We start from the raw sequence: 27,554 nt of genomic DNA, 5'->3' as shown, positions 1-27,554 counted from the left end.
TTCTACATACAGCCCTAAGACCCACAGTCCCAGGTGCCGCAGTATCACATCCGACAGTCCTAGGTCCCACAGTCTCAGGTCCCACAGTCCCAGATCCCATAGTCCCAGGTCCCATAGTCCCAGGTACGGTTCTCCAGTAAAAGTCTTGTTGGTTTTGCTTTTTCGGACATATCTGGTCCTATATAATGTTCAAATGCATAAGTATCAACCCGAATTATGTGTATGCACATTTACCTCGAGAATGTGAAATTGCATCGTTGTATGCCAAATACTTTCCGAGATATTCACCAAAAACCTCATTTTCTGCCGTTTGGGGTATTCTGGCCGCAATCTTCCTGGGATCGCCTATGACATCAGTATAACGAGAGGAACGCGGAAACATAGAATCATGAATGAATCGAGCGCGTAGTAAACGGTGTATGAAAGGGAGACTCGGTAGAGGCTATCCGGGTGGCCGGCGGGCGGCGCGCCCTTAGGCATCGGCTGACCCTTCGGACCGCGTGGGGTCAGAGGTCGCGCTCGGGAAGTCTCGGCTCTGGGTTTTAGCGCTGTGCAGTCAGGAAGGGAGGATAGGATTGCGCTAGCCCGACTGACTAGTATCTCGGCTGATTCGTGTGAGGTAGAAGGGGGCACAGAACGGAATGGTGGCTAGTGGTTGATGATGGGATGGCGGTTAGGTTAGTGCGTAGCTGAACATGCATTGTTTTTTTTTTCATGGCAAACAACATGCAGCATAATGTGCGGGATTATGCCAGAACTCATACAAAAAGGAAATAATATTTCGGCCGAGGGAGTAGATGAATGCCATGAGTCAGGACAAAGCATGACGATGCTGCCAAAATCGGGATACTTTTTTGAACCCATTTTTTACCCCTAACATGCAGCGCTTGATCCGAACTTAGAGGTCCCCGACTGACCTTAGACCTTAAAATCGCACCCGTCCGGTGCGCCACCTTTTCTTCAGGGGCGCTCTTCTTGGTTGTATCTGTTTTTACCAATAACTAAAGCAAATCGAATGCATAATAAAAAAGGCATACCTCGATCACAGTTTTATTCACACCCGCTTGTGTGCATACTTGTTTTGACCTATACCTTCTCACATCATAATATCACTTCAGTGCTTAACCCTCAACGGAATTTTGGGTTTTCTGCATATACCCTACCCCGGCCGAGGGGGGGGGGGGGCGATTACGACCCCTCTCCGTCTTTTTCCCATAATTGAGCTAGCGCCTTGCGGATAAAACTGAACGCGTGCGTCGTATGAAATGCAGCAACTGGTACCCGAGTTGAATGTCTCAGGTCAAACGATAAACTCTGAGGTCAGTATAAGTGCTCCAAGTCGCGGGATCGGTTTTTGGTAAACAACTTTACCACTTAAGTGGTTACAGAGCCAAGATAATGGCACCATCGAGTTTTGCATGCTCAGGCGCGTCGAATAGTATACGCTTTGTTTTTCGTAGAAGAATAACCGTAGGTATGCTCACTATCTTTTAACAATCCAAAATTAGCCTAAAATGAATGAATATATTTCGGAAACGTTCCTTCTTCAGTTCAAAAGTTTTAAAAAATACGAGATCAAAAGTTTTGAACTGAAGAAGGAACGTTTCCGAAATATATTCATTCATTTTAGGCTGATTTTGGATTGTTAAAAGATAGTGAGCATACGGTTATTCTTCTACGATATTCAATCATGCTGCTCATTCTAGTACTTCGCCACCTTATTACGCTTTGTTTTTGTTGAGGTCAATTTAAGGTGTTCACATCAGGTCATGGTCAGGGCAGAGCCACTCCGGCCACGAAGCTGGCCCAAGGAGGTCATATAGCTTCTTCGATTCGGTAGGTCCTCACAAGTCCACTGGTGGCTTCCCGACTCGCTAGCTCAATTTGATCGGGACTTTTTGGTGAAAACTCCTGTAACCTTAGTGACGTCATAAATTATGTCGCCTAACTTTAAGAATGGAAAAGTGAATGCTGGGGCTTGCAAAGGTTGTATAAAATCGCGAATTAATGCGCTTGAGACAGATTTAGATGGCTCCCGGCGCGAAAATAATAGCTTTCATATTTCCCAATTGATTAACCCGCGCCCGGCTGGGGGTCCTGGATTTCCACGCCCTGCTGGGGGGGGGGGGTGTTTGAACACCCCCCTTGTAACTCGGCTCCTGGGCCACGTAGCGATACGCGGAAGGCGGCGTTCGAAAGAGCGTCAAAAATAATGACGAAATCACTTCGGTCAATTTTTTGGTCAGGTCAAAGGTCAGGTCACCAGAGGTCATTGAAGGCAAAATTTCGCCGATTTCCAGGTCGAATGTCAAAAATTTCCAAGAAGCCAACGCATAACTCGGGAACCAATAGAGCTACAGCGCCGCGGAAAAGCGCATTCGATAGCCCTATTAACGCCCTTTCTGAGTAATTCTCTCAGATTTGACCTAACATCAACGGTTTTGCCTGCAGGGGGCAAAAACTGCAAAAATAGCCGATTTTTTCGGAAACAGTTTTTCTGCAATAACTTTTGACCCAAGCCCTGTACGAGCTTATTTTTACCGGCATCGTGTTCCTCTCGTCAAGACGCATCGAATGAACTATAACTTGACCTTGAAAGGTCAACTTGAAAATTTGACCTCAGGTCAAGGTCATGACCTGACCGGAAAGGGTCATGTTGCATATCAGTCGATCCGTATCGTCGAGCTGAACACATCTAAGGCGTTTTCATCGCTCTAGCATGCCTCTATCAAAAGTTATTTGCGAAAAACTATTAGATACCATTTGTGACCTAAGATGACCTCAGGGCATAAACAGGGGTCATGGACACCATTTTCATGTTCAGTGTGTCTAAACCACTTGTAATTCAGTGTTTGGGAGTGTTTATAATGTCTTTCGTCCAAAAAAGACGCATTTCAATTTTCTCCCATTGACTTATAATGGGGAGGTCGCAAAATTGACCTGACCTTAGGTCATCGATATCAAAATTCTGAGATATACATTTTGTACGTGCTATTGCTCTTAGCAATCGCTGAAAGTTTCAAAGCGATCGGTCACTCGGTGTAGCTATGACAGACATTGAAACTTTTTATGAGGTGAGGTCACTTCAAGTGACCTGGTGACCTGACCTTGAATGACCTTGGTCTGAAATTTTCACAACATGTGTAGAATTGATGTATGATAAGGTGTACCAAAAACGGCTATTCGCGAAAAACCACAAGGGGGGGTGTTCAAACACCCCCCCCCCCCCCCAGCAGGGCGCGGGTTAATAATCGTGAGGTTGCGTCACCGACCTGACTTCAGGTGACTCTGAAGAAAAATACGAGATAGCTACATACAAGTTGTGAGGCCTCTGGGAGATAGGTAGTACTAGATCATATAAGCTTCATTCCCCGTTGAAAAGTCCCCTGGCACTAAGGGTGCTGCGACGTCGAGACATTTTGGGACCTTACAGAGGTTCACTTTTGACGTCATTGGTCAACGGCCTGCAACCTTCGCACTTGTAGGAGGGTGTCGAACAGACCTCCTACCCTCAGTTTTTCGCAAATAAGGCTGATTGCGACGAAACTTTCAGTACCCTCGAGTTAGCCAATATTACGCCTACCCTATAATTTATATGACCCTGACTCAAAAGACCTTTGACTTGTGACCTGTCTTTCCGAGATCATGTTTGGCCGGAATCGCGTTTTGGCGTATTTCGAGTAGAGCGCGTTTTATTGTCTTTTTGTGGCTTTAAGCGATCAAACATGTGAAAGGATTTTGATCCCATGGATTCTAGTGGGTATCAAGGTCACGTGAAGGTCAGTCAGGTCACTGAACTTTGGTGACCTTCGTTCACTCTTGCGAGTTTTACATGTTCTAGGGTAGATTTTGGAGTTGATTTCACATTTAGAAACCGTTTGAACATTTAATAAGTAGTTTTGGTTCCCTCGTAACATGTGACCTGACCTGACCTGACCCGACCTGGCCTAAATGCACGAAAACATCATCTGTGATCAAAACTAACTTGAAATTCGTGATCAGCAGCCCGCAAAACCCTATAACAGCTTCACTTTACGAAGCTCTAACAGGTCCAGATTCCCCGACTTTTGAGTTATATTGACCTGTCAACCAATGACCTAGGACCTTAAAATTGGGTATTATCGGCCTCCTCTCGTCACGGGCAACACGCTCTTTTTCCGCGAAGCTCTAGCTCGATCAGGGGCTGAACGGCAAAGGGGTCCAACGGACCCTCCTCCCCCCCCCCTTTACGGTAGACGCTGGCAAAATACCAATATGGGCGAGGGTGAAAATACAGCTGCTGTCATACAAATTCAGCTTGAATCAAAGGTCAGGCTTGCCAAATTTCAGCTTTCGCAGCTATCAACAAAAATAAACATGTGGAGGCGGCACCCACCTCCCCGCCTCTCCCCCTCTCCTCTCGGCCACTGCCAGCGAGGTATTAAGCGTATCATACACGTTACAAGGCATCATATCAAGGTGACACACCCCAGCAGCCATATGCACTGAACAAAAACTATTACCCACGCTAGTCTAGTTATCGGCACTAGAGATGTCAATCGGATACCAACTTTTTGGTATATCGATACCAAACCGATAACAACTTGGTATTTGGTATTTGATTGGTTTGGTATTTTGGTTTGGTATTTTGTTGGTATCACAAACCCCCACTAATGTATAAGAGGCTAAGAAATCGGTAAAAAAGTTGGTATGTCCCTCATTTTCCCAAGTCGGTTTGGTTTCGGTATTTCCTCGCGGTTTTGGTTGGTATTTGGTTTGGTATCGGTATTCCGAATTTCCGTAATTGACATCACTAATCGGCACCATAGCACATGGTCGAGACTGTCGTCAGCCACGGACGCGCACTCGACCAACCCTCTGAGCCCGTTGGCTGCGGGTGACCTTGACATGTCAAGCCTGATCGGCGGCCGGCCGCTGTCGTGCGTCGTTACACGAGGAGGGGAGGGAGACACAAAGCTCTACGTTATAGCTGACCTCTGACCTTTCCCTGCGCCCTGGTCACTGACCCCGCTCCATGTCGCTGGGCGGTGGCATGGCGGTGGAAACCGGTTCTAGCCTCTACACATGCCACCATCCTAACCCTCCCCTCCCCACGCTACTACGCGGTGTGGAGTACGCTCGTGCGTAACTGGGCGGAGCAAGGGGTCACGCGATACAGGGGCGGAACTGGTTGCCCTCCCGCTCGCCGAGCGACCAACGACTAATACCCTGGAGAACCGTACCATAGTCCCAGGTCCCACAGTCTCAGGTCCCATAGTGTCAAGAGTCCCAGGCTCTTCCACTAGCTGCTGATAACGAGTTCCACTCTTCCACTAGCTGGGGCATTCCACGTCAAATCAAACACCGAAATCCGTCATCCCCTTCGATTTTTCTGCAAATTTGTAAGCAGACTGGGCATGGTTCAAAACTGAGTTACGTATAATATTTTCGAAATTTGATAACGTATCGCTGAGATATAGGTCATCGAATATAGCGAAAAATGCCACACATCAATTTTTTAAATGGCTATAACTCTGGTTCCTTTTCTGGTATCAAAATGATATTAACAGGGTCTTATAGGCAATTGATAAGGCTTTGATTTTTAATAATAAAATTAAATTGAAGTGACCTTGAAATGCTTTTGACCTTGAATTAAAACAGAAAAATTTAAATAGCAAAAAACACGTCACCTTCGATTTGGCTAATTTTTACATATTATGTCCGTCACAATGTTCCTAACCATCTGTGAAAAAATTGGAGTGGGCCATTCATAACTTTCGCGGCAAACGCCGTTTTCATGCATCAACATCACGCAACCGCGCGTGACCTTGAAAGACAGAGTCAAGACATGCTTGCTTGTGTACACTTTCTGAAATGAATGATTGCTGATTAGTGATATCCTAAACTCTGCGAGAATGGAAATGCATAGTCATCGTAGTCAAGCATTCACGTTCCATAGTAAAAGTGTCTCAGGCAAACGGTATTGAATTTTGAGCCGTGTGGAAATGCATCATGAAGTAAATTCAACGAAAACATTATCACGCAACGATATCTTCACGTCTTTTGATCTTCACTATACGAAAGAACATACATTTTATAGTATGTATGGGGAATTTCTAGTTAATCCAATAATAAATATGGCAGTTAAAGGCCTGCTAAGAGTAACATGTCGCCGGCTGCAAGGCGGGCTCGGCCGATGCGGGAAATGCAGCAATCACAATTTTCTGTTTACACGTTCATATTTCAATTGTTTACCAACCGATTTTCAAATTCTTTCACCATAAGATTGCCTGTACATTTCTTAGTCTTCTCACAAAATTGGACGCGAATCGAACGAAATCAGCGGTAGGGAGCGCGATGTAAAGACGGAACCGTTCCGTTCCGTCCCGGCACAGTCTACAATTCAGGCGGCGCGTAGCGGTCGGCGCCGGCTGCCGAGTCGCCGCGTCGCTGCGGCGACAGGATGTTCACTTTACACCGCTATTACTAGAACAGTTGTGAACCGATTTTCTTATTGCTTGCACGATGAGATGTCCAATTCAATTCTTGACAGGTAGCCATAATTAATTTCGCATTAATCTTATGAGATATTGGCGAAAAACAGGAGGGGTGGGCGAAATTCGCTCTTCCTCCTCCACTGCGCGTGCTAACATACGTTTGCATATGTGCAATTTTCTTCAAAACTTATGAATGGCCCACTCTAATTTTTTCACAGGTTGTTAAGAATATGGTAGGCAATAAAATATATGAAAATGAGCCAAATCGAAGGTGACGTGTTTTTTGCTATTTCGATATTTGTGCTTAAGAACAGAGTTAAGCAAATTTCAAGGTCATATATTTAAGTAGGTGCAATTCTAAACAAATGTTTAAGAAATTACCTAAACAGTAAGGGTTATTTCATTCAAATCAAACAAGTACAACCAAAGTTATGGTCGTTCAAAAATATAAAGATGCAACATTTTGTAAAAATTTGATGCCCTATATTTAGAAGACCTGTGGTCAGAATGTGCAAAAAACATCAATGTAATGTCCGGGGCCACACAGGAACTCGCTCACAAATTTATAATGAAATCGCTGATGGTAAGGTGCAAAACAGCCGATTTTTGTTCGATTTGACGTGGAATGCCCCAGCTGCTGATGCTGATAGCTGATAACGAGTCTGAGCCCCCAATGGTTAGCCCAAGTCTGTGCACTGTGCAGTGTCAGCTCACCAGGCACAATTGCACCAGACGGGACAGCGGACGCTGTCGCAATAGCACTCTCGGCTAAATCGAATTTCCAATTATCGGGTAATGATGTTGAGCGTTTAGCTGGGCTGGGCGGCGCCGGCGCCCCAGGGTTACCCGGCCGCCGGCTGCCGCTGAGCGCTGGAGGTCCACTGCTCGTTAACCGCCGCGGCCGCTCAGTTGTTTTTCCGCCCGAGCTCTGGTCAGTCGGAGCGCTGTACCGTGACGAGCTCACCTGACCGGGCGGCGGGCGGCGGCCGGCGCGAGGCGCGTGCCCGGACGTAGCGTGCAGGTGTAGTATTGACTCCTCCGCCGGCGCCACCCGCCGGGCGCCGGGCGCCGGGCGCCGCGGCTGGCACCGACAGGTCGATAGCACGCACTGGGCCGACCCCACTGACTCCGGCCGGGTCACAGGGATGGTCACAGGACTGACCCGAGGTCAGGTCACAGAGCTGACCCTCTAACTGGGTCACAGGGCTGACCCTCTAACTGGGTCAGAGGACTGACCCGAGGTCAGGTCACAGAACTGACTCTGACCGGGTCACAGGGCTGACCCGAGGTCAGGTTACAGGGCTGACCCGAGGTCAGGTCACAGAGCTGGCCCTGGCTGGGTCACATGGCTAACTCGAGGTCAGGTCACAGAGCTGGCCCTGGCTGGGACACAGGGCTAACTCGAGGTCAGGTCACAGAGCTGGCCCTGGCTGGGTCGCAGGGCTTGTCCTGGATTGGGTCACATAACTGATACGAGGTCAGGTTTCAGAGCTGACCTTGACCTGGTCACAAAACTAACCCATGACTGGGTGACGGGATTCACCCATATCTGGTTTTGACATATCTGACTCGAGATCAGGTCCCAGACCTGACCCGAGGTCACGTTTCAGACCTGACTCGAGATCAGGTCCCAGAGCTGACCGGAGGTCAGTCCCAGAGCTGACCTTGGCCGGGTCACAGAGCTGCCACTGGGACGGACCACACTTCACAGAAGCCCTGGCAGGGTCACTGTCGGTGGGACCGCCCCGCGACACTGGGGCACTGAGAGGACTAGTCGCAGAAGGGACCTTAGATGGCTTCATGTCACCGACCATGGACCAATTGACCGTAGGTCGTACTTTTATAAAGGTAGGGTTGGCCTTACTCGTAGAGTGGGCCCCACATCTGACCCTGGTCGAGTCACAGGTCGTCGGACGAGTCGAACGACTGAGTTGACTGAGTCACAGGGCTGTTTGTGTGTGTCACGTGGCTAAAAAAAACTAACTTACCCTGATCAGTGCAGATGACAGCTTATGTAGTGTCGCCGAAGTCACCCTGATCATTGATCAATTCTGGTGGGTCGGGAGCTCGCTGTTCTGTGCTGTGTTACACACGGTACCCACTACCCAGGTCTCAGATCACAGTATGCTGCGGGGTTCGTCAGATGTATGTTGCTGACGGGTCAGGGCCGGGACAGGTCAGAAGGTAGGTACTCTTTTCCGACATCTGACCGCCGCATGTCCCCTTTCAGCTAACGGTCGGCCGGCGCGCGGCACGTGACCAAGATGGCCGCCTTCGTGGCGAAACAGATGATGGGCAGTCAGCTGAAGGCCGTCAAAGGTGGGTTCGAGGCGGGGATGGATGTCGGGGGCAGCTGTAGGCAGTTCTCGGAATCCCTCGGAAAAGTCGCACAGTGTTCCCCAAAAGATTATGGCAATAGCGCATTACCACGGGGGTCTTCGCCCCCCCCCCCCTCCCCGGGGCGCCGGCTAATGCAATGAAGTCTTTATGCACCCATCCTTCAGTAAACGGAAAAAGAGTACCTATCCAGAGCTTATATACCTACTCGTCGTAACTGTTTCATTGTTCTGACGGCCGGGCCAATAGGTTCTATATTTAGATGCATCGTTGAGTAATTAATAATGCCAGGATATTGGATAATGCATCTTATTCAACCGATAACCGATCTTGAACAACCTTGCTTACTTCCTAGTTCCTTCCATAAGTGCAGGCTGCTATTGGTGGTTTTTTATGGACCATTGGACCATATTATAAGCTAGTGACAGCTAATATATTTCCACCGCCGTGAATAACCCTAAGGAAACAAAGACTAACAGCTCGTGACAGCTATTGGTATCGACTGAACGCGTTGTCGAGCTGCCGCTATTATTCTGACTATCCCGCCGGTAGGTATTCGATGCCCATAGTCTGATGTAGGAGCGCACTCGAGCTGGTATTCAGAATATGGATGTTCACCTTGGGGCTGCGGTCTCGGCTGCGTTAGTGTAGGACCTCTGTCGCCGTCTGCCGGCTAATCACCACCGATCGCGCTGCTGCGAACCACGGGCTTCGCTGGCTCCTGTCGCCTCCCCCTTAGACCCCTATCGGCGCCGTCCCCCCCCCCCCCCCCGACCCCTGTCGGCCGGGGCGCGATATGACGTGCCGCCGGCCCGTCCGTGGGCCGATGTCGCCGCCGGTCCGACTACGGGCCGATGACGGTTTGCCGGGCCGACGGCGGGCCGATGACGGTTTGTCGGGCCGATGGCGGGCCGATGACGGTTTGTCGGGCTGGTGGCGGGTCGCCGGGGACGCCGGGGACCGCCCGGGCCGACCGTCCTGGAGGGCGGCCAGAATCGATGGCCGCCCCGGGGCGGGCGGGCGCTGTAGGCAGGGCCGCTCGCTGTGGAGACCGTACAGTCCCTCCCGCAGCGGCCAGCACTCAAACAGAATCAGGCCACTCCGGGTCTTAGCAAAGGATTCACAAATCACAGGTCCAGAAAAGGCTTCAGTAATATGTAGGGGCATGATTTTGAAATATTAAATTTGACATATAGATGTCATCAGTGACCTACTGCATGTGACAGCACTTTGAGCCACATTCCTACTTACGCAACGTGCAAGGAATTTACGCGGTCTGAATCTGGGCGTGCCTATTGAGGTCTGCAACACACGCCCTCGGTTACAGAGTGCGATTGGCGGCGTTGAGCAGGTCAGGTCCTGCTGGCTTTATTGCTGCATCTGACGTGGCGGGGTAGGTCAGCACTACATATGTGCCGCCGGCCGGGCGGCTGCAGTGCTGGCACCGGCTGTCTGACACCAGCTGTGAGCTGGTGTGGTTCGTGTGGCACTGCGCGATCGTAAGGGCAAGGGGCAAGGGCAATTTGCAATTTCCAATTCTACAATGTATCTAAATTGCACGTATTTATGGCGTATTTCTGAATGTTTTTTTTAATCAAATTATCGTATGAAAATGCAACATCGACCAGCATTTCTGAGGCGTGGGACAACATGCTGTCCAATGTCAGCCCTGGCTTATATCTGCCATCTGCTTTTGTTGGCCCGCCATCCGCTGATGTTGTTCCGAGCTCCGGATTATGATGTAAATCTCTTCTGTAAATCATGTACAGGAAACATCTGCCAGCCCTTGTGCCAATAGATAATTTAATAAATTTAACCCTGGCTTTTAACAAAGGCGCCGCGCGCGTCGAGCCTTTGCCTTCGATGTTTTTATGAGACAGCCGCGGTGAAATTTATCGAATTTCCCCGGCTCCGACCACGAAAATGTGTATTGTGTATCTTCAGACCGAGACAAAATCAGCTTGCAGGCATATAGATATAAGCCTCATTATTTCATTGGATCTGCAGTTAATCTGAAGATCGGCTGCCTTTAGTGTCAGACTGGCTCACCATTAAATACCTACTTTAATGGGGGATAAAAATGAATGCTAAAACTTATCATGTGTGCATTCAAATAAGGATGAAATACCATAGTCAAACAAACTATATTGTAACAAACCAGCAACCCACGAAGATTAAGCCTTAAGACATAAAAAGACATAAAGGGAGGCCAGAGAAGAGTGGCATTGGGGGCGAGCTGAAAATTAGTGGACGCAAACTGCATAAGTGCATAACTGCACTCACTTGGCTATCCGAGTGAGTCCGGTCTAGTGCAGGTCCAATATAAGTGCACGTCCAGTATGGTGCAGGTTCAGTACAGTGCAGGTCCGGTACAGTCAAATATATGTAGTCAGCTTCAGTACAGTGCAGGTCCGGTACAGTCAAATATATGTAGTCAGCTTCAGTACAGTGCAGGTCCGGTACCGTGCAGGTCCAATACAGGGCAGTCTCAATATACATAAGTGCAGGTTCTGTACAGTGCAGGGCCAATATATGTAGAGCAGGTTCGGTACAGTGCAGGTCCAATATATGTTGAGAAGGTTCAGTACAGTGCAGGTCCGGCACAGTGCAGGTCCAATATATGTAGAACAGGTTCGGAACTCAGTACAGTGCAGGTCCGATATATGTGGAGCAGGTTCAGTACAGTGCAGGTCCGATATATGTGGAGCAGGTTCAGTACAGTGCAGGTCCGATATATGTGGAGCAGGTTCAGTACAGTGCAGGTCCGGCACAGTGCAGGTCCGGTACAGTGTTCCAGATACGGTGGTCCAGGTGCAGTGGTCCAGCTGCAGTGGTCCAGGAGCGGTGGTCCAGGTGCGGTGGTCCAGGAGCGGTGGTCTGAGCTCAGTAGTTCGGTGTACTAACGTTGGAATGACAGTGGTTCTATGAACTAGGTAAAGTAATAGAATGCATTGCCGCTTAGGTAAGTACCGTGTTTCGGAAACATCGGTTTGGCTGGTTTGGATGCATTTGCTCTTGTTATGTGGCTCTTGTGAAGTGCAGTGAGAGGCCCTTGAGAATGACGCAGATGCGGTTTGGTCTGGTCGGTGCACGTTCAGCAGTCAGACTGGTTGGTATCGGTGTCTCCGCACGCGTACGGGCTCTGCCTGCAAGGCTTGGGTGCGCCACCCGGGTGCTGTGCTAACTAGTGTGGGGCTGCTTGTTTAGGTGGAGGTCCTTATCCAGTACTGAGGTGAATTATTTACTTGTCGCAGCTCTCGCCGCTCGGCCCATTTATTGGAAACAATAGGCCTCGGCCTGAGTTCCAGTGGGCGCTCGAGTTCCTGCGTCTGAGTGCCGGGCCCAGGTCCTGGGTCCTGACGGTCGGATCTCCGATCCCCGGCCCGCTAATGATGTCCGTGAGTCGTGGGTCCAGGCGCCGCCTCTCAGATCGGTGTCCGTGAGTCGGGTCTAGGCGCCGCCTCTCGGCTTTCTGTCCGTGAGTCTCGGCCCGTGTCCGTGAGTCGCGGCTCGTGTCCGTGTGTCTCGGCACGCACAGGCCGTGCGCGCCGGCCGCCGATTTCGTCGCACACATTCATGTTTGATGCGTGGATCGATGGCTCAGCCGACGGTGCCGGCGGCGGCGGCGGCGGCGGCGGCGGGCCGGGCGGCCAGTCGTCCACGGCCCGCCATGGCTCAGGTACGTCCCGTCCCGTCCGCGTCCCGTCCCGTTCCAGACTGTCCCGTCTGTCCCAGCTGGGGCCGACTGGAGACTTGTTTGTTGGGGACGGTGACTGTGCCGGCTTATTTCGAGGTGTCCTCGTCGTGTGACTCCGCCGGAGCTGTAAGGTTGTGACAGCTGTGACCATGCGAGCTGGTGCTGGTGTCTGGTGATGCTAGTACCGTTGTCCGGTGGTGTTGCCGTAGTGCACAAACTCAGCGTAGAATGGTGTTCTGGTGGTGTGGGAGCTGTGCGGTGTGTGTTTCCTCGGTTTGGCGGTCTGTTGTGTGAGGCAGAGTACATTTATTAATTGGTCGTGAGTGTGCTCTTCATTTTCCTCCATAGCACAGCGTTCTGTTCTTGCTTTATGCATGCATTTGTTGGAAGTTGTGAGCTTCTGTGACTGCGTGTGTTCGGTGTGTGCGTGCTTCTGGAGTGTGCGTGGATGCGTGCGTGGGCGATACTTAAGTTAACAATAGACAAACAGCTGAATCGTAATATGCACTGAATGCCCGCTCAATATAAATCGATTAACTGCTGAGAAATAACTGGTCGAGTAACTGGCGCGCTGGAATCAAATGCCCATTGAAGACATGGCAGGAATGCTCTTGCAGAATACATTGGATCACTTGTTCCATAGGCGTCGCCAGACATTTTCGTTTGGGGGGGGGGGCAAAATCAAGTTTTGTGTTAAATCTTGCCTTTCCCCAGCCGTTACTCACTCGTTTTACATATCATTCGACGCGCAATGGTGCGAGGAATCCGATGGTGACAAAGTTTTCCTTCTAGCTATAGCATGTATTTTTTTAACAAAAAAATCAAAATTTTGAAATTTCTGGACAAAAACGACCGTTAGAATTACAGTGGCTGCGATTGCCGACGCACTGCAGAGGGCCCCTGTGCAGACTCTCGTCGCTCATGATCACCACCCAGAAGAAGGTGAAAAACGCTCCATTTGAATCGGATCACCTCGCTAAAACCTCCATTCACACATGCATGCCGAGGTTTTACGTGAAATGCATAGGGCTTATCCCAGCCGCCGATTGTAGCTAAAAATTGGGCATTCAGCGAAGACTGAGAGAGAATGTCGGAAGTGTGAATCGGAAGTACATCATTCATCCTTGCTGCAGTGAGAAGAAGTGTTTTGTTCACTCGAGTGTGAACAAAAAGTTTCTGGTTTTTCGAGTGAAGGGAAGCGCTGCAAACGAGACCAAAAATATTTAACGGAACCAAAAGTTACGCACGGCATAGCGGCAAGGGATCCCTTAGAGATAGGATTGCGACTTCCAGACCATTTCAGGCCACTCAGGGTCAGTGTGGACTCTCAGAAGCCTGCTTAGGATCCCGGAGATCGGCGTGGGTCACCCCAAATATTTATGTGTAGTGGTGCTTTAGGGCTTTCCGAGCCTAAGGTGGGCCCGGAAAGCCGGGCACACGAGCTTTCAAAAGCCAGTGTGGGCGGCGGGCGCTAAGAGACTAGGCCCAGGGCGAGCCTGGAGCCCTCGAATAACAGTGTGAACCGTCGGGGTCTGTGTCGAATCCTTAAGGACCCTACGTTGGTAGGGACATAAGAAACATGTGTTGCGGCCCTCAGAGGGACACGTGAGTTGTGACCCCTCAGATGCCGGGTTGGGGTTAGTAAACTCTGTCGCCTCAAAAGTTCGGCTGAACTATCATAGGCCAGTTGAGGTTTTCAGAAATTTTCGAAGGCATCCTCAAAGATTCGTGCGGCCCTTCAGAGGTCTACGTATGTTAACAACGTGCCAAGAAATACCGTTGAGAAATTCATTTCAGCCTGCCAGAATAACACAGCCAGAAACATTCAAGATTATTAGTTTTCGAAGGAATCAGCGACTTCGACTCGACTTCACGACCTCTTCACGCCTCACGTTTTTGTTTTTACTTTTTTCTGTTTTAGGGCCCTGGTGATATCCTTTTCGGTATCCTTGCACAGGCTGTTGATGTGCGCAGCGCCTGTGGCAGCAGCAGCACTCACAGTCCTGTTAACAATTGCTCAACTACCCTTATCCTTTCCGTCACATTCCATAGTAATTTGTCTCATATCCTTCATAATCACCTCGGCAGAATAGCCACAGCACCTACTTGTGGAGTTGTTGTATGTCTAAATATAAATACAATATCCTCAAAGATCCCTGTATGGGCCCTCTAGAGAATATGGACACCAGTAGGACTCTCAGAGGCCGGTTTGGGCCCTCTGAAAGCTTCTTAGAGCTCAGTGGAGCTCCTTAGGAGCCTGTGTGAAAAGCAGGCTCATGAGCCCTGCGGCACTTGAACGGTACTTGTGCCTGTCGCAGACATTTGGCGAGAGTTGAGAAAGGCCCCGAAGATTTCGTGTCACGCTTTGAACGAAAATTATGTGTCAGCACTCCAAAATCTATGAAAATCAGCTACAAAATGTAATAAAGAACCAACTAGGAACATGGCATGAATCATGGCATTGACATTTCCGAGTCTGGAGTCGGAGTCTTGAAGATTTTGGCGACTGCGACTCTGACTTTGGTTTGAACTGCACGCTCCAACAGAGTCTGACCTCACAGGCATTCTCAGAAAGGTACCCCCATTTTTCCCCGACTCCAAAATCTCATCAGATCTGTATCGATCTCAGGGGGTGCCCGGTCCGAGGTTGGGGGGCAAGCTGCCCCGCTTGCCCCCCCGTGGCGACGCTAATGACTTGCTCGTATTGTCACTCCTTATCAAATCATTTTTAATGCGCATTTATTTACGAAAATGAACAAATTATTGCCCACACCCAAAGTACTATGACGCGAAGCTTAATCTATTCGCACTACCAGGCTTTCACGAAACACAATATCCAGACACCGTGATTGCTAACTGGCTGGTATTTTGACTCATTTGCTGTATGTTATCCCTGTTTAGCATAAGCAACAAAAATAAAAAACTTTCATTCGAAATGCGGTGTAGCATTCGAAACGTTTCTCCAAAAGATGCATTTAGGTCAACAAATGACTGACTCACTTCAGTCGTTTTTCACTTTCCGGCTATTGGACTCGATGGTCATGTGCCAATAACACTGTGATGATCAGCTGCGTTCCGGGCGCCTCTGTAGTGCTATGGAGTGTCCTCTGTAGTGCTCTGAAGTGTACTCGGTCTGTTGTGCACTGGGGTGCAGTAATACCTCTGCCCTTCCTCCCCCTGGAGTGCACTCCTGCCTCTGCCCCTCCTCCCCCTGGAGTGCACTCCTACCTCTGCCCCTCCTCCCCCTGGAGTGCACTCCTACCTCTGCCCTTCCTCCCCCTTGAGTGCACTCCTCCCTCTTCCCCTATACTCTCTCTGAAGTGCACGGAATTGCTCTCTTTCCGGGTGATGACGTTCGAGAGCAGTCGGTTGTTACGCTTGTTGGAGCGCCGCACGCTGTGATACAGGAATCGGCTGAAGCGTCACTCTGTTCCATGGAGCGCGCCCTGGGGCGGCCACTGGTAGCAGGGTGTCGGAAGTGCCCCCATAAGCGTGCCCTGGGGGGCTACTGGTAGCAGGGTGTAGGAAGTGCCCCATGTCGTATTAGGAGCGTGCCTTGGATGGCCACTGGTAGGGTGTAGGAAGTGCCCCCTGTCGTACTGAGCGTGCCCTGGGGCGGCCACTGGTAGCAGGGTGTAGGAAGTGCCCCCTGTCGTACTGAGCGTGCCCTGGGGCGGCCACTGGTAGCAGGGTGTAGGAAGTGCCCCCTGTCGTACTAAGCGTGCCTTGGGGCGGCCAGTGGTACCAGGGTGAAGGAAGTGCCCCCTGTCGTACTGAGCGCGCTGGGCTGACGCCGATGGAAGGGTGTAAGGAGCGCCACGCTGTCCCGCTGAGCGTGCCGGGCTGACCCGCCCCGGCGGCGGCCCGGCTGCAGATTGATGGGTTCTCGTTGGACGTGTCCGGCGTTCAGGAGTGCGGCGCCGAGCGGTGGTTGGCGCCGCGAGCTCGGCCAGTAGTCAATCATTGAGGGCCGGCCGGCGATCGTCTGTTGACCACCCTCTGGGAGAAACGTCTGAGGGCAGGTCGAACTCTGAGCCAGAGCAGTGCTGCTCAGAGATACGTCCTATATCGTCCAGAGCTGGTCTATTGGCGTGCGTTTCGTTTTATGTCTCCCCGGACGCGTTTATGGCATTGCGCCCCGACCGATAAATCTCCAGTAACGTGCAGCCCCACTCGTCCGTACTCCGTACATGAACGCCGGCTGCTGAATGGTCTGTTTTGGAACACATTCCTGACATTGAGCTGGCTGCAGCTATTTGACCTTGGAGCAGCCACCCGACCTCCGCCGGGCGCCGGGTAGAGAACAAGCCCCCTGCCGGGACACGCTCGGCGGGACGCAGATTGCATTGCCCACCGGGCTTTCTTTTATTTGTCTGCTCCGGCTTCTTGTTTGCTTTTTCCTGCCCTGGTGCCCTTGGGAAATAATCTCTTTGCGACTGCTGCTAGACCTAGTCTACTAAGGTTATAGAAGCAAATACATACGGGCCGAACCACCTAGGATTTAAACTATACAGCTTTATAGTTTATCCTTTCAAAATTCAATAGGTATGTGTGACGACGCTAATAAATTCCTCAAATAACGTGTCTTCTTCATCGGCTAGCATATTCATGCAACCTCTGCATTTCAGAGGATGAGTACTCCGAAATCACTTTGTAATGTCACACGAAAATCTTTCTCCATTGGCGATTTCACATTAACCCTCGCCGGCACAGGCCATTTTGAGTCCTTCGACGGCACAAGGGGGGTACGACCCCCCCTCGCGTTTGGACCCTGATCGAGCTAGAGCTTCGCGGAAAAAACGAGCGTGTTGCCCGTCACGAGACGAAGCCGATGATACCCAATTTTAAGGTCCTAGGTCATCGGGTGACCTTCCAGGTCAGGTCAATGACCCGAAAACCGGGAAAATCGGGACCTGTTAGAAAGTCGTAAAGTGTGGCTGCTATGTGGTTTTCCGGGGTGCTGATCACGAATATCGTGTTAGTTTTGATCAGAGATGATGTCTTTAAGCATTTAGACCAGGTCGGGTCAGGTCAGGTCAGGTCAACCGGTAGGGGTTGTGACGGGTATTCGTAATACGTGTCAACCGCCTCGCACAGCTTCGTAACATGTTACGAAGGCACCAAAACTACTTCGTAAATGTTCAAATGGTTGCTAAATTCGAATTCAGCTCCAAAAACTAGCCTAGAAACATGTAAAACTCGAAAAAGTGAACCGAGGTCACCCAAGGTCACCAAAGGTCAATGACCTGACCTGACCCTCAGGTGACCTTAACACCCACCCTAATGCATGGGAGCAACATCAAATCACATGTTTGAACGTTTGAAACCACGAAAAGCTTGCAAACGCGCGGCTAATGCGAGCCGACATGCGCCGAACCGCGATTTCGGCCAAACATGGTCACAGAAAAGAGGTCACAGGTCAAAGGTCATTGGGGTCAGGGTCATGAAATTTTCATGGTAGGTGTAAAATTGATCAATGCGGGGGTACTGAAAGTTTCGTCGCGATCGGCCGCTTTTTACGCGAGTTATTCGCGAAAAACCTTAGGGGGGGTTGCATCAACCCCCCCCCCCCCTGTGCCGGCGAGGGTTAAACTCCATCACATTTTAGAAGCTTTGATGCTTTGATGTTAGGCTCGTAAGATAAATCTGGACTTTTTTGCCGCATGCTGCGCACAATTACGATCTGCTTTTGGGCCAATTGCTAGAGAGTTGCGAAGATGACTGATAACCGCCGTATTTTAAGGCACTTGGAATCCGTCCAACGTCCAACTCTGTGTTGTCCTTGTCCTTTTGATGTCCCTAATTGCCGCCGCATACCGGTATGTTTTCCTTCAGAGCTGAGTGCCGGGCGGATTTTGCACCACAAAGCCGTCAGCCAGACCGCGGCTTCCTCGAGTTCCACAGAGCCTGTGTTAATGAATCTCCATTTCTAAAGGCAAATTGAATGGTGTAAGTCGTTAAGTGCCTTTATTCATAAATGATTAAAATATAATTAAATTAGCGGCTTTAATTAGCAAAACGCCTCGGGAAGGACGAGTGCGAGTGAGCTAACGAGTGGCGTCAGTTTCTATGGCTGACCACGCCCTTTTAACTGGTAATGTGTAGGTTCGGTGATTAACTTCAACTCACTGATCTTATTCCATTATAAAGCACGGACAACGTCGGCTTAAAACTGTTTGTTATGTCTAGTGTAACATGGTCAAATGCGTACCTTCTTTTTATGAGAGAGTACGTAATGATCACACTATTATATTTGCTAATGTCTTTTTATTTTAATTATCGTTTCAAGACATACCTGAGTCTGGGCAATGGGCATATTGCGAGCCCGGTACGGAAATGCACCCACCTGGCTGGTTGGCGGCTCAGTGGTCCTGAGTGATCCGATGGCGTTCACCCCTGTTTGTCACTGCCGAGTGACTGAGGCGGCTGCCTCCTATTCGACGATGTTTGGCATCTGACGAGCAGCTGAATGATGGTGTACACTGTTAACCCAGATCTGCCCACCGTATCATTTATGATACGATGAGTCGTTCGGCCGTTGCTAGGCAACCGACTTCCATCCGAAAGACGCCGAAACTTTATTTTGTGGTGTTGTGTTGTCAGTCGTGTGTACTATTTCCAGAGTGGGTAACCTTTTCTATATTTCATATATTTTTCCGTGTAGCATGATTAAACAAAAACAGCTGCCAACAGAAGTCGTAATTTACCAGACCCAATAATGCCGACGTTAGTATGCTAACTAGTGCTTTCTGCCAAACTGCTCAATTTTGTGGCAGCATGGTACCAAATGTTCAAGCTCACACACCAGGTGGTTGAATACATTCTTGCGCCAAAGCTGGCGTGTCAGGAATGATAACAACATATTCGTATCATATATGATACGGTGGGCAGTTTCTCACATTAGCCTACACAATTACTTGCCCCTAATCCATATGTTTTCCGGTCACCTTGGCGCAAATTCTACACATTCTAGTGGTGGATGACGATGTTGATGGAGGTGACGTCTTGGTAAAACCATCGGAGGCGTCCTACGACACGGACGAGTACTCTGGTGATGATGAGGATGTCACAGAAGAACGTGACCTCAAACGGCATCCTGCTCGGCAGCTGTGTGTTAGGGCCAATGTGCAAGGAAGAATAAACTTTCCGAAACGCGATTTCGAGAAAGAAGACGTCTCGGAGACCTTCAGAGATGCAAGGTTAAGCAGCGACGTTGTTGTATCCCATCAACAGAAGTCGAAAAGGTCCTTGAAGCGACATGAAAAGTGGACAAAAGGGAACACATCCATAGGAGATGGAGCACGTGCCTGAAGTCTGACGTCGAGTGCAGTGTCACGAAGGAGGATATCTTGTCCTCCTTGTTTATAGTGTCAGGGAACTCGAGGTCAGACTTCGACAATGTCAAAAGCGTGAAACACCATGACCTTCCGGACGTGCTCGAGGACTTCGTCATGTATAAAGGAAGGGATGTCTCAATTAGAGAGGAATCGCGGTATTTGTGTGACTCGAAGTCTGAAAGATGCGTACCGGTGAAGACGATCACAGGGCACTGCCCTTGCTTCCATTTCAGACCTTTCGTCTCTTTGCTTCGAGGACCTTCCCGAGCTCTGACGCTGGGCCAGCAACGCTTCCGCTTTACCTCGCATCTCTGAAGGTCTCCGAGACGTTTTCCGTCGGAATAGTGCCCCGGGAAGTTTTCTCTCCCTCGCACCTCGGCCCGAGCATTCAGCTGCCGAGCAGGATGACGGTTGATATCACGTTTTCTTGTGACATCCTCATTATCACCAGAGTATTCGTACGTGTCTTAGGACGCCTCCGGTGGTTTTTACGAAAACATCATCTCCATCAACATGGTCATCCACCACTGCCCACTAGAATGTCTAGATTCTCTGCCAAGGTAAGTCCCAGTGACTTGAAGACAGACGAGTCTTCAAGTCTTCAAGTTGGTAAGTTACTGTCTACTAGTGAAGAACTGGCCACGGAAATTGTATTTCATACCTTCCAGCCCCAAAAGTAAGCATTATGTCAGAAAGCACTTGTTGCACTCACCTATAGGTATCTATGGGTCTGGTCAATTACGATTTACTGTTTCCTTGGTGTCATTATTACAAATAAATTCAAAGCTGGCAATTCTGAGACGTTTTCACAAGTAAAATTATAGGCAAATGCAAAGGTTCGTTAAGGTGCTATAAAAGTGCGAAAATGCCCAGCGTATCATATATGATACGGCAATTTCCGACAAAACGAGTACAGCCAACAACAAATGACACATGCTGGTAAGCAATGTGATTCAAAAGTACCCCAAAACCAGCGTAACAAAAAAATCTGAAAACATTTTTGTTCTGGGCAGATCTGGGTTAAGGAGCTAGGCGGCGTCAAACGGGCCTCTTTCACTTGTACGGCTGGAACCGCCTCACCTACCTTTGACAGAGGCCATACGTGATTTTAGTGCTAGCACAGAGTGGCTCTCGCAGACAAGCTGGTTACCGTTTGGGACTGAACGGCCAGCCTTCTGCGGCCGACTGGCTGTCATTTCTGTATCATAGGCGGCCTGTGAGCGGGACTGACCGTCAGGAAACTGCTGCGACCTGCCACAGTCCTCAGCTGAGCTTCTCTGTGCCGGATACAGACTGAATGCAGCCAGCCCGCCAGAACTTTACGATTATCAGCTGCCTCGTAACCAGTGTGGCCGAAAAGTGTGGGCCATTGTCCAGCTCAGTGTACGAGTGGCTGGTGCAGTTCGGAGATGTAAGGCCAGGCGGCGGGCGTGCCAGCCAAACGGGGCGCAGAAGACAACGAGCGATGGAGCGCAGGACTGATGTGTACCAACTTGGGGAGGCTGCAAATATTGGCATTATTCGTGTTTTGCTGCTATATGGCTTGTGTTTCATCAAGTATAACACGTACCTATACATGAGAATATGGCTGTGATTAACCAATAGCCAGTCACCGAAATCGGCGATATGAAAAACAGGGGCAATGAACATTTCCTTATTAGGAAGCCATTGATAAATCAGCCAGCTGATGCCTTTTCCATCAGTCGCCTTTCCCAGTTGGACGATTTAAAATCGTTTTCAAACTGCCGAGGCTCTTCAAGTTTGCGGAATTCACGGAAAATATATGCAGCTAATGCTATATTTCGTCGAATATATTCCCCTCAAGTGTCGTCAATAATAATGTCCGCCGTGCATTGTCAGACGCTGTCTGTCGCCACACGTCGTCAGCTGAATAACTAAATACCGACGTCGACAGCGGCCCCATACCATGGCCCTTGTGATAATCGATCTAACGAGGGCCTGTGCTGGAAGGCGTGAATGCTTTGGACCGCCATAGGCGTTAATTAAGATGTGTGTTCCTACTTATGGTGAACGTATACCTCTTATAATGGTATATAGTGGTAGTGGTACTCTTAAAGTGGTGGTGGTACGTACATACCTCTTACTTATAGGTAGGGGTCCGTGTACCGTTTGTATACTCAGGTATAGTGATGATTGGGCAGATGAGCGGTGGCTGCTAACATCCACTCCAGTGGGAACCAAGGTATCCAGTCTGGAATAACCTTGGTCATCTTCACGATACCAGCCTGACCAATATTTCCTCATATCCCATCGTCACATGACCCCCAAAAAGTCTGAATGAGCAAAAGGGCATGGGCTTACCTAACTCAACAAAATAAGCAAAAGTCATGGTTTCTTTGATCCACCACGATCGGCAAGGTTCACAATTCCAACGCCATGGCATACTCGCAAACTATCACCTTCAGAAAGTCTCAAGTTTCTGGCCGAGTCAGCCTTTTGACACGCCATAACCGCCTGTCGGTTTGTGAAGGAGCCGCCAAATGTCAGCTTCATCGCGTTCAAAAGACACTTAACTTCGCTGCCAGACAAGTGGCGTCCGACCACATGCTCGCCCACTCGAGTCCGACAGGCCGAACGGAAAATGGAGGACATGCTGCTCGTCTGCGCGAATCTTAGGAGCGTCAACATAGTGTAATCTCCTCACTGACCAAGTTTTCAATTATGTGCTGACGTTTTGGCCAAATTTGTTTATCGTGTAAATTTTGCTATCCATAGGTACCGGCACCACAACGGCAAGATTGATTGCAGGTCTTATGAGCTTTTAGAACGGCTCTAGCACAGTCTCTTAACCCGCCCGAGCCGAGGCGTAAGCCCGATAACCTGGCTCCGGGGCTGTTTTTCTCCCTCCCTATCAAACTCCGTTAACCCGCGACCGCCTGGGGGGTCGGATCCGACCCCCCTCTCCGTTTTTCTTGAATAACTCATGAACCACTTTCGCTATCTACTTGAAACTTGGCATACCTTCTCCCCCATCAATTTGACGTCTCCTGTGCAATTTTTAAGAAAAAATTTCAATTTTTTTTAGATATATCGATTTTAGTGATGTAACTACATGGCGTTTTTAGTCAAAAAGTGGTAAATGTTTAAAAAATCGTCAAAAATCAGGGTTTAAAGCAAATTGCAAATTAAGGACATGAAAAGACGCAGCTCAATGAGTTCTTTAAAATGGCTATCTCGGATTTTCCATAAAATGCGTTTTTCACCCCTAAAAATTCAAAAAACTATATTTTTGGAAAACAGCTATTAAAATCCAAAATTTTGGGAATTTCCAAAAAAACGGAATATATTTTGTAGAGCTCTATTAGAACATTAGATGCCCCAAATTTCAACTTTCTATCTTGATTTTGACCCCCAGATTGTAAAAAATAGCTCCAACATGCATAGGGCATGGTGACGTCATAAGCATTTTCGTGAATTAGAGGCACTTCTGAACATCGCTTGTGAAAACAAATGGCACCACTAGATTCCTGGGACAAAGATCGTCTAGAAGAGTGTATTTTTTTGTCAAAAATAAAAAGTTGAAAAATGACTTTTTTCTTAGCCCTCGTTTAGTTATGTATGGTATAAACGATTTTTTATGCTTTCAATGCACACTTATCACCAGCTCAGTGACTTGGGGTCACACATAACCATTACCATTGGATTCGGCGTGAAAAATAAGCCATAAAACATGTGTCGCACGCCCATGTAGCAGAAATTGAAAACCGTGACCTTTCGTGACCTGACCTGACCTTGACCCGTACTTAGTATGACCCCTATACGCACATGGTACCTTCACTAGGCCTTTGAGGTCATTTTTGGTGAGTTTCAAGCAGCAGCTATCGATTCCGCTGTCCGTAAGCCTAATCATGCAAAACCCCTGAATTTGACCTTTGACCTGACCTTGACCCGAAAGTTGACCTCAATCTTAAAATATTAAGAGTGCTTTGGGAAGGTCTCGTAGAGACCTTTCGAACGCCGCCTCGCGGGGCTCGATACGACCATTGGTTCTCGAGATAACAGGGGGGGGGGGGGGGTCGGATCCGACCCCCCCCCCCCAGGCTGTCGTGGGTACGGAAATAGCCCAGGCGGTGCCGGGTTAATAAAGAGCCATTATTCATAAAGCCATTATTCATTGTCAGATAATAGAAGAATGCACTTAATTGAACAAAACTGGAGAAAAATGTTAAGCATTTTTCTCCAACTCATATGTTACACAGCCATGTTCGTAAGTTGTCTTTATCTCTAAAACTCTATTTTGGGCTTTTGTTTGAAGATTATGTACAGGGTGTTCACTAAAAATTGAGACAAAGTTTAGCAGGCTGTATCTTCGGTAAAAATGTACCGATTTAAACAAACGAGGCATTGTTGTAATGCACATTGCATCTGCTGCAAACCGTAGAGCGTCAACAGATTTGCCTGATTCCCATAGGTCATTTTTTGGACATTTTCTTGTAAGTGTTTTCACAAGGTCTGGCACCAGTGGACCGTGAATTTGGCCAATTCATGGCGGTAATGAGCAGCCAGTTGATATTTTGTATCAAATTTAAAGACACCAATATACGTAATAGCCTTCGGCAAATCACATTAGATACTCATTTGTTAATTTCAGTCGTGGTAAATGGCTTATCGGGCCTTGTTTCAATCATGCAATTTTTACATCGGCCGGAGCCCCCAAGGCGCCCCTTGATTAGTGTGCTGGCGCGAGGTCGGACCAGAAAATCACCTTCTGGTTACATATGTTGCTCTGCATGAACCTCTAGTGCTAAATAATACACTTGACTCAGAAAGTATCATATTGTAAAGGACCGGCCTGGAGGAATAAAGTCGAACTGATGATATGCTCTGAAATAACACACGTACCACGGCATCCAGCGTTAGCTTGGATGCTAAATGGACGTTAGCTCTTGTATCATTGGTAACATCGCTACAGAACACTCCATTGTCTAGTTAATTGTCGCCCTTTGATAAAAACATGATTTTTCTTCCTTAAATAGATCGGTCTTTTTCTGCAATTTGTGGCCCTTTCTTGACCATTGTTTATATACTTATCTTGCCTTATGTTGTTCCCAGTCGCTTCGAGAAATCATTCACGCCGGTTGTAACTCATCCTAGCCTCAGGTGTGATATATGTTCTTCGCTTAGGCACAGTTAATATCTTACTGATCGGCAGCATTGCATCGTGAGGTGCCAAAAAGCCCCTCCACGTGCATTTTCGGGGCCCCGACCTTTCCTTTGATCAGTATCTTCACATTTGCACCACTTCAGATTTTCTGACTCCCACACTCACTAGAACTTTCGTCCCACCATACGGTATGTAACCAATTTCGACATTTTAAGCTTTCATTAGGTATTTGTACGTGCCAGACTCTCCCATTGACGTACTATTTTGGGAAAGCGTGCCAATTGGCTTTCGGTGGTCCTTATTTAAAACGACCTCCAACGCGACTGTTTTCATTACACCCATGAAATTTTATGCTCGGTATGATACAAAAATGTCCCTTTTATCTCCATGCTAAGTTGCATCGTAATAGCTTGCTTCACTTTTGATGTGCAGTCATTCAAAGTTTGTGTCAATTTTTAGTGAACACCCTATATATCTGCCCCGTGGAACTTTGTCTTGTAAGGTCTAGAAAAATCGACTCTGTAACGTGCTGGGAAGGGAGGGCGGCTAAACTCAATTTTTACTCCAGGAGATGTCAAAGTGATGTAAGAAAAGCTCGAGCTCTTATTTTGGTGTGTTATGAAGCTCTCGCAAACATTCGTCAGGGGTAGACAGTAAACTCCGTCGGGCCTACGAGGGTAGGCTCTACAAACATCTTTCAAAAAGCGTCTTTGGTATATGTTTTGCTGGACTAGTTTGTATGTTTGTTTGTACGAGTGTTGGGTGTGGCCGTGTGGGACATGGATGCGAAGACGGAATGTCTGGGAGCAAGGAGAGAGAGAGAGAGAGAGAGAGAGAGAGAGAGAGAGAGAGAGAGAGAGAGAGAGAGAGAGAGAGAGAGAGAGAGAGGGAGAGGGAGAGAGAGAGATTGTGTTTTTATGCCTTGTATTGGTGTTCACACAAGGTGTGCGTAATTGTTCATTGCTAGGTCGTGAGTGCTGCTAATGTGAAATTGCCGCCCTTCCTTCTGTGTTTACATGATGCCCTTGTGCTTGTGTGCAGTTTGTATTTATGTGTATGGACTTCTTGGGTGTGTAAAAAGGTACTTACATCATATACATACAGACGGTAGATCATTTAAATCTTATCCCCCAACTGTGTCTATTAGATCAAAGTACCTAATTATCGAATTACCATTTATATGGCGATGGCCTGCTAAACTCGGCCAAGCAACGAAAGATTGTCTTGCGTGTGGAGTCAAATTTACTTTGCAGTCGACATGATGTCATTCACTGGAACCATTTGTAGCCAGAGGCTGTGATGACTGTTTCGGTGGTTAGGTCGATCTGCCGCCGTCCAGTGAGTGCGTGCGAGGTGTGAGTGTACACAGTTCGACCGGCGACGATGGCCGCACGGCTGACGGTCCGCCGTCCCTCTCTGTTGCAGTGTTGAGAAGGATGCTGTGACGTGGCCCAACTTTCTATCTGTTCTTTCTCTACAAAGCGCCCCTGCGACCCTGTCCCTTCACTGCCGGTCGCCCCTCCCTTTCTCTGTCCCTCTCCTCCCTCCCTCTCTGTCTCTCTCGCTCCCCGCTCGCACCGCTCGCGCTCTGCAAGTGATCACCGGTGACTCGGCGGGCCGATCGTCCAACTCCTCTTCACTCGAGCGCCTCTGCGGCCGGCCAAACTAGCCAGCCATGTTCGGAATGCTCAACCCGATGAGCGCCGTCACCAGTAAGACTCAGCTCTGCGCCGCTCGGTCCGAGCACCAGCTCCGACTGGTAGTGCTCGACGCGATAGTTTTCGGAATTTAAAGTACCTGAACGGCATGGTCTGCACTTGTTTCTAGAATGCAACTAATGCACGGCACGATCCACAAACACCCAAGGCTAGCATTAGTTTAAGGGGTTGACACTTCGAATATGCCCAACATAGCTTAGGTGACTTTACTAGATAATCATGCTAGATAATTCATGCTAGAAAAGGCAACTTTTCTGAATTCCGTCAGAGTTGTCCGCTCGTCAGTTTTAGCATTAATACGTTAAAACTTTCGAAATGTTACATGAATCAAACATAGAATTACTGACACATTCATCCATCCATTTTACACGTCTTTTCCAAAGCGGCTCATTCGTGCATTCTGTTTCTCCTTTCACACGTTCGTCCCGTTCTGTCCACCGTTCCCGTTCTGTTCTTGGATGTCGAACAAGTAGATACATTGAGGTGGTAGAAATCATGAAAATACATGGAAAAATGAGGCTTGATTCTGTGGCGTTAAGCTTTATCATTATTCATTGTTATGCATGCTCGCGACGCATATGACATTTTATCATGCCCCGTAACATTTGAAATAGTTAATGCCTGTTCTCTGCGACTTCAAAGCTCTGTTGGAACACAACCGCTATATAAGTTAGGCATTTGTTCTTCACAAACATTCGCTATCGACCTATAGCCCGCGCCCCAGTGTCAGTCTGGATTTTCCACGACCTGGTGTGTGTGTGTGGGGGGGGGGGTGTTTGAACACCCCCCTTCTAACTCGGCTCCTGGGACACGTAGCGACACGCGGTAAGCGGCAATCGAAAGAACGTCAAAAATAAGGACGAA

General features: G+C 48.7%; 1 protein-coding gene across 6 annotated transcripts in view; it reads left to right on the top strand.

The window, feature by feature from the left end:
• LOC122373490 (complexin-like) overlaps window positions 1-27,554 on the top strand; it is a 41,145-nt gene that overhangs the window by 900 nt on the left and 12,691 nt on the right. For 3 of the 6 annotated variants that reach the window (XM_043351607.1, XM_043351602.1, XM_043351603.1), the window contains exon 2: window positions 8,707-8,795. In XM_043351607.1, the coding sequence (XP_043207542.1) occupies window positions 8,741-8,795 (55 nt within the window). In that variant the 5' untranslated portion in view covers window positions 8,707-8,740. Of the gene's footprint in view, window positions 1-8,706; window positions 8,796-12,456; window positions 12,493-26,397; window positions 26,685-27,554 lie in introns of those variants that run through there. The other 3 variants (XM_043351604.1, XM_043351606.1, XM_043351605.1) reach the window with 2 other exon arrangements.

Source organism: Amphibalanus amphitrite, unplaced genomic scaffold (assembly GCF_019059575.1).
Source record: "Amphibalanus amphitrite isolate SeventyFive unplaced genomic scaffold, NRLGWU_Aamphi_draft 001504F_arrow, whole genome shotgun sequence".
NCBI lineage: Eukaryota > Metazoa > Arthropoda > Thecostraca > Balanomorpha > Balanidae > Amphibalanus > Amphibalanus amphitrite.
The sequence above is the reverse complement of the archived record's forward strand: the minus strand, read 5'-3'. Positions and strand labels throughout refer to the sequence as shown.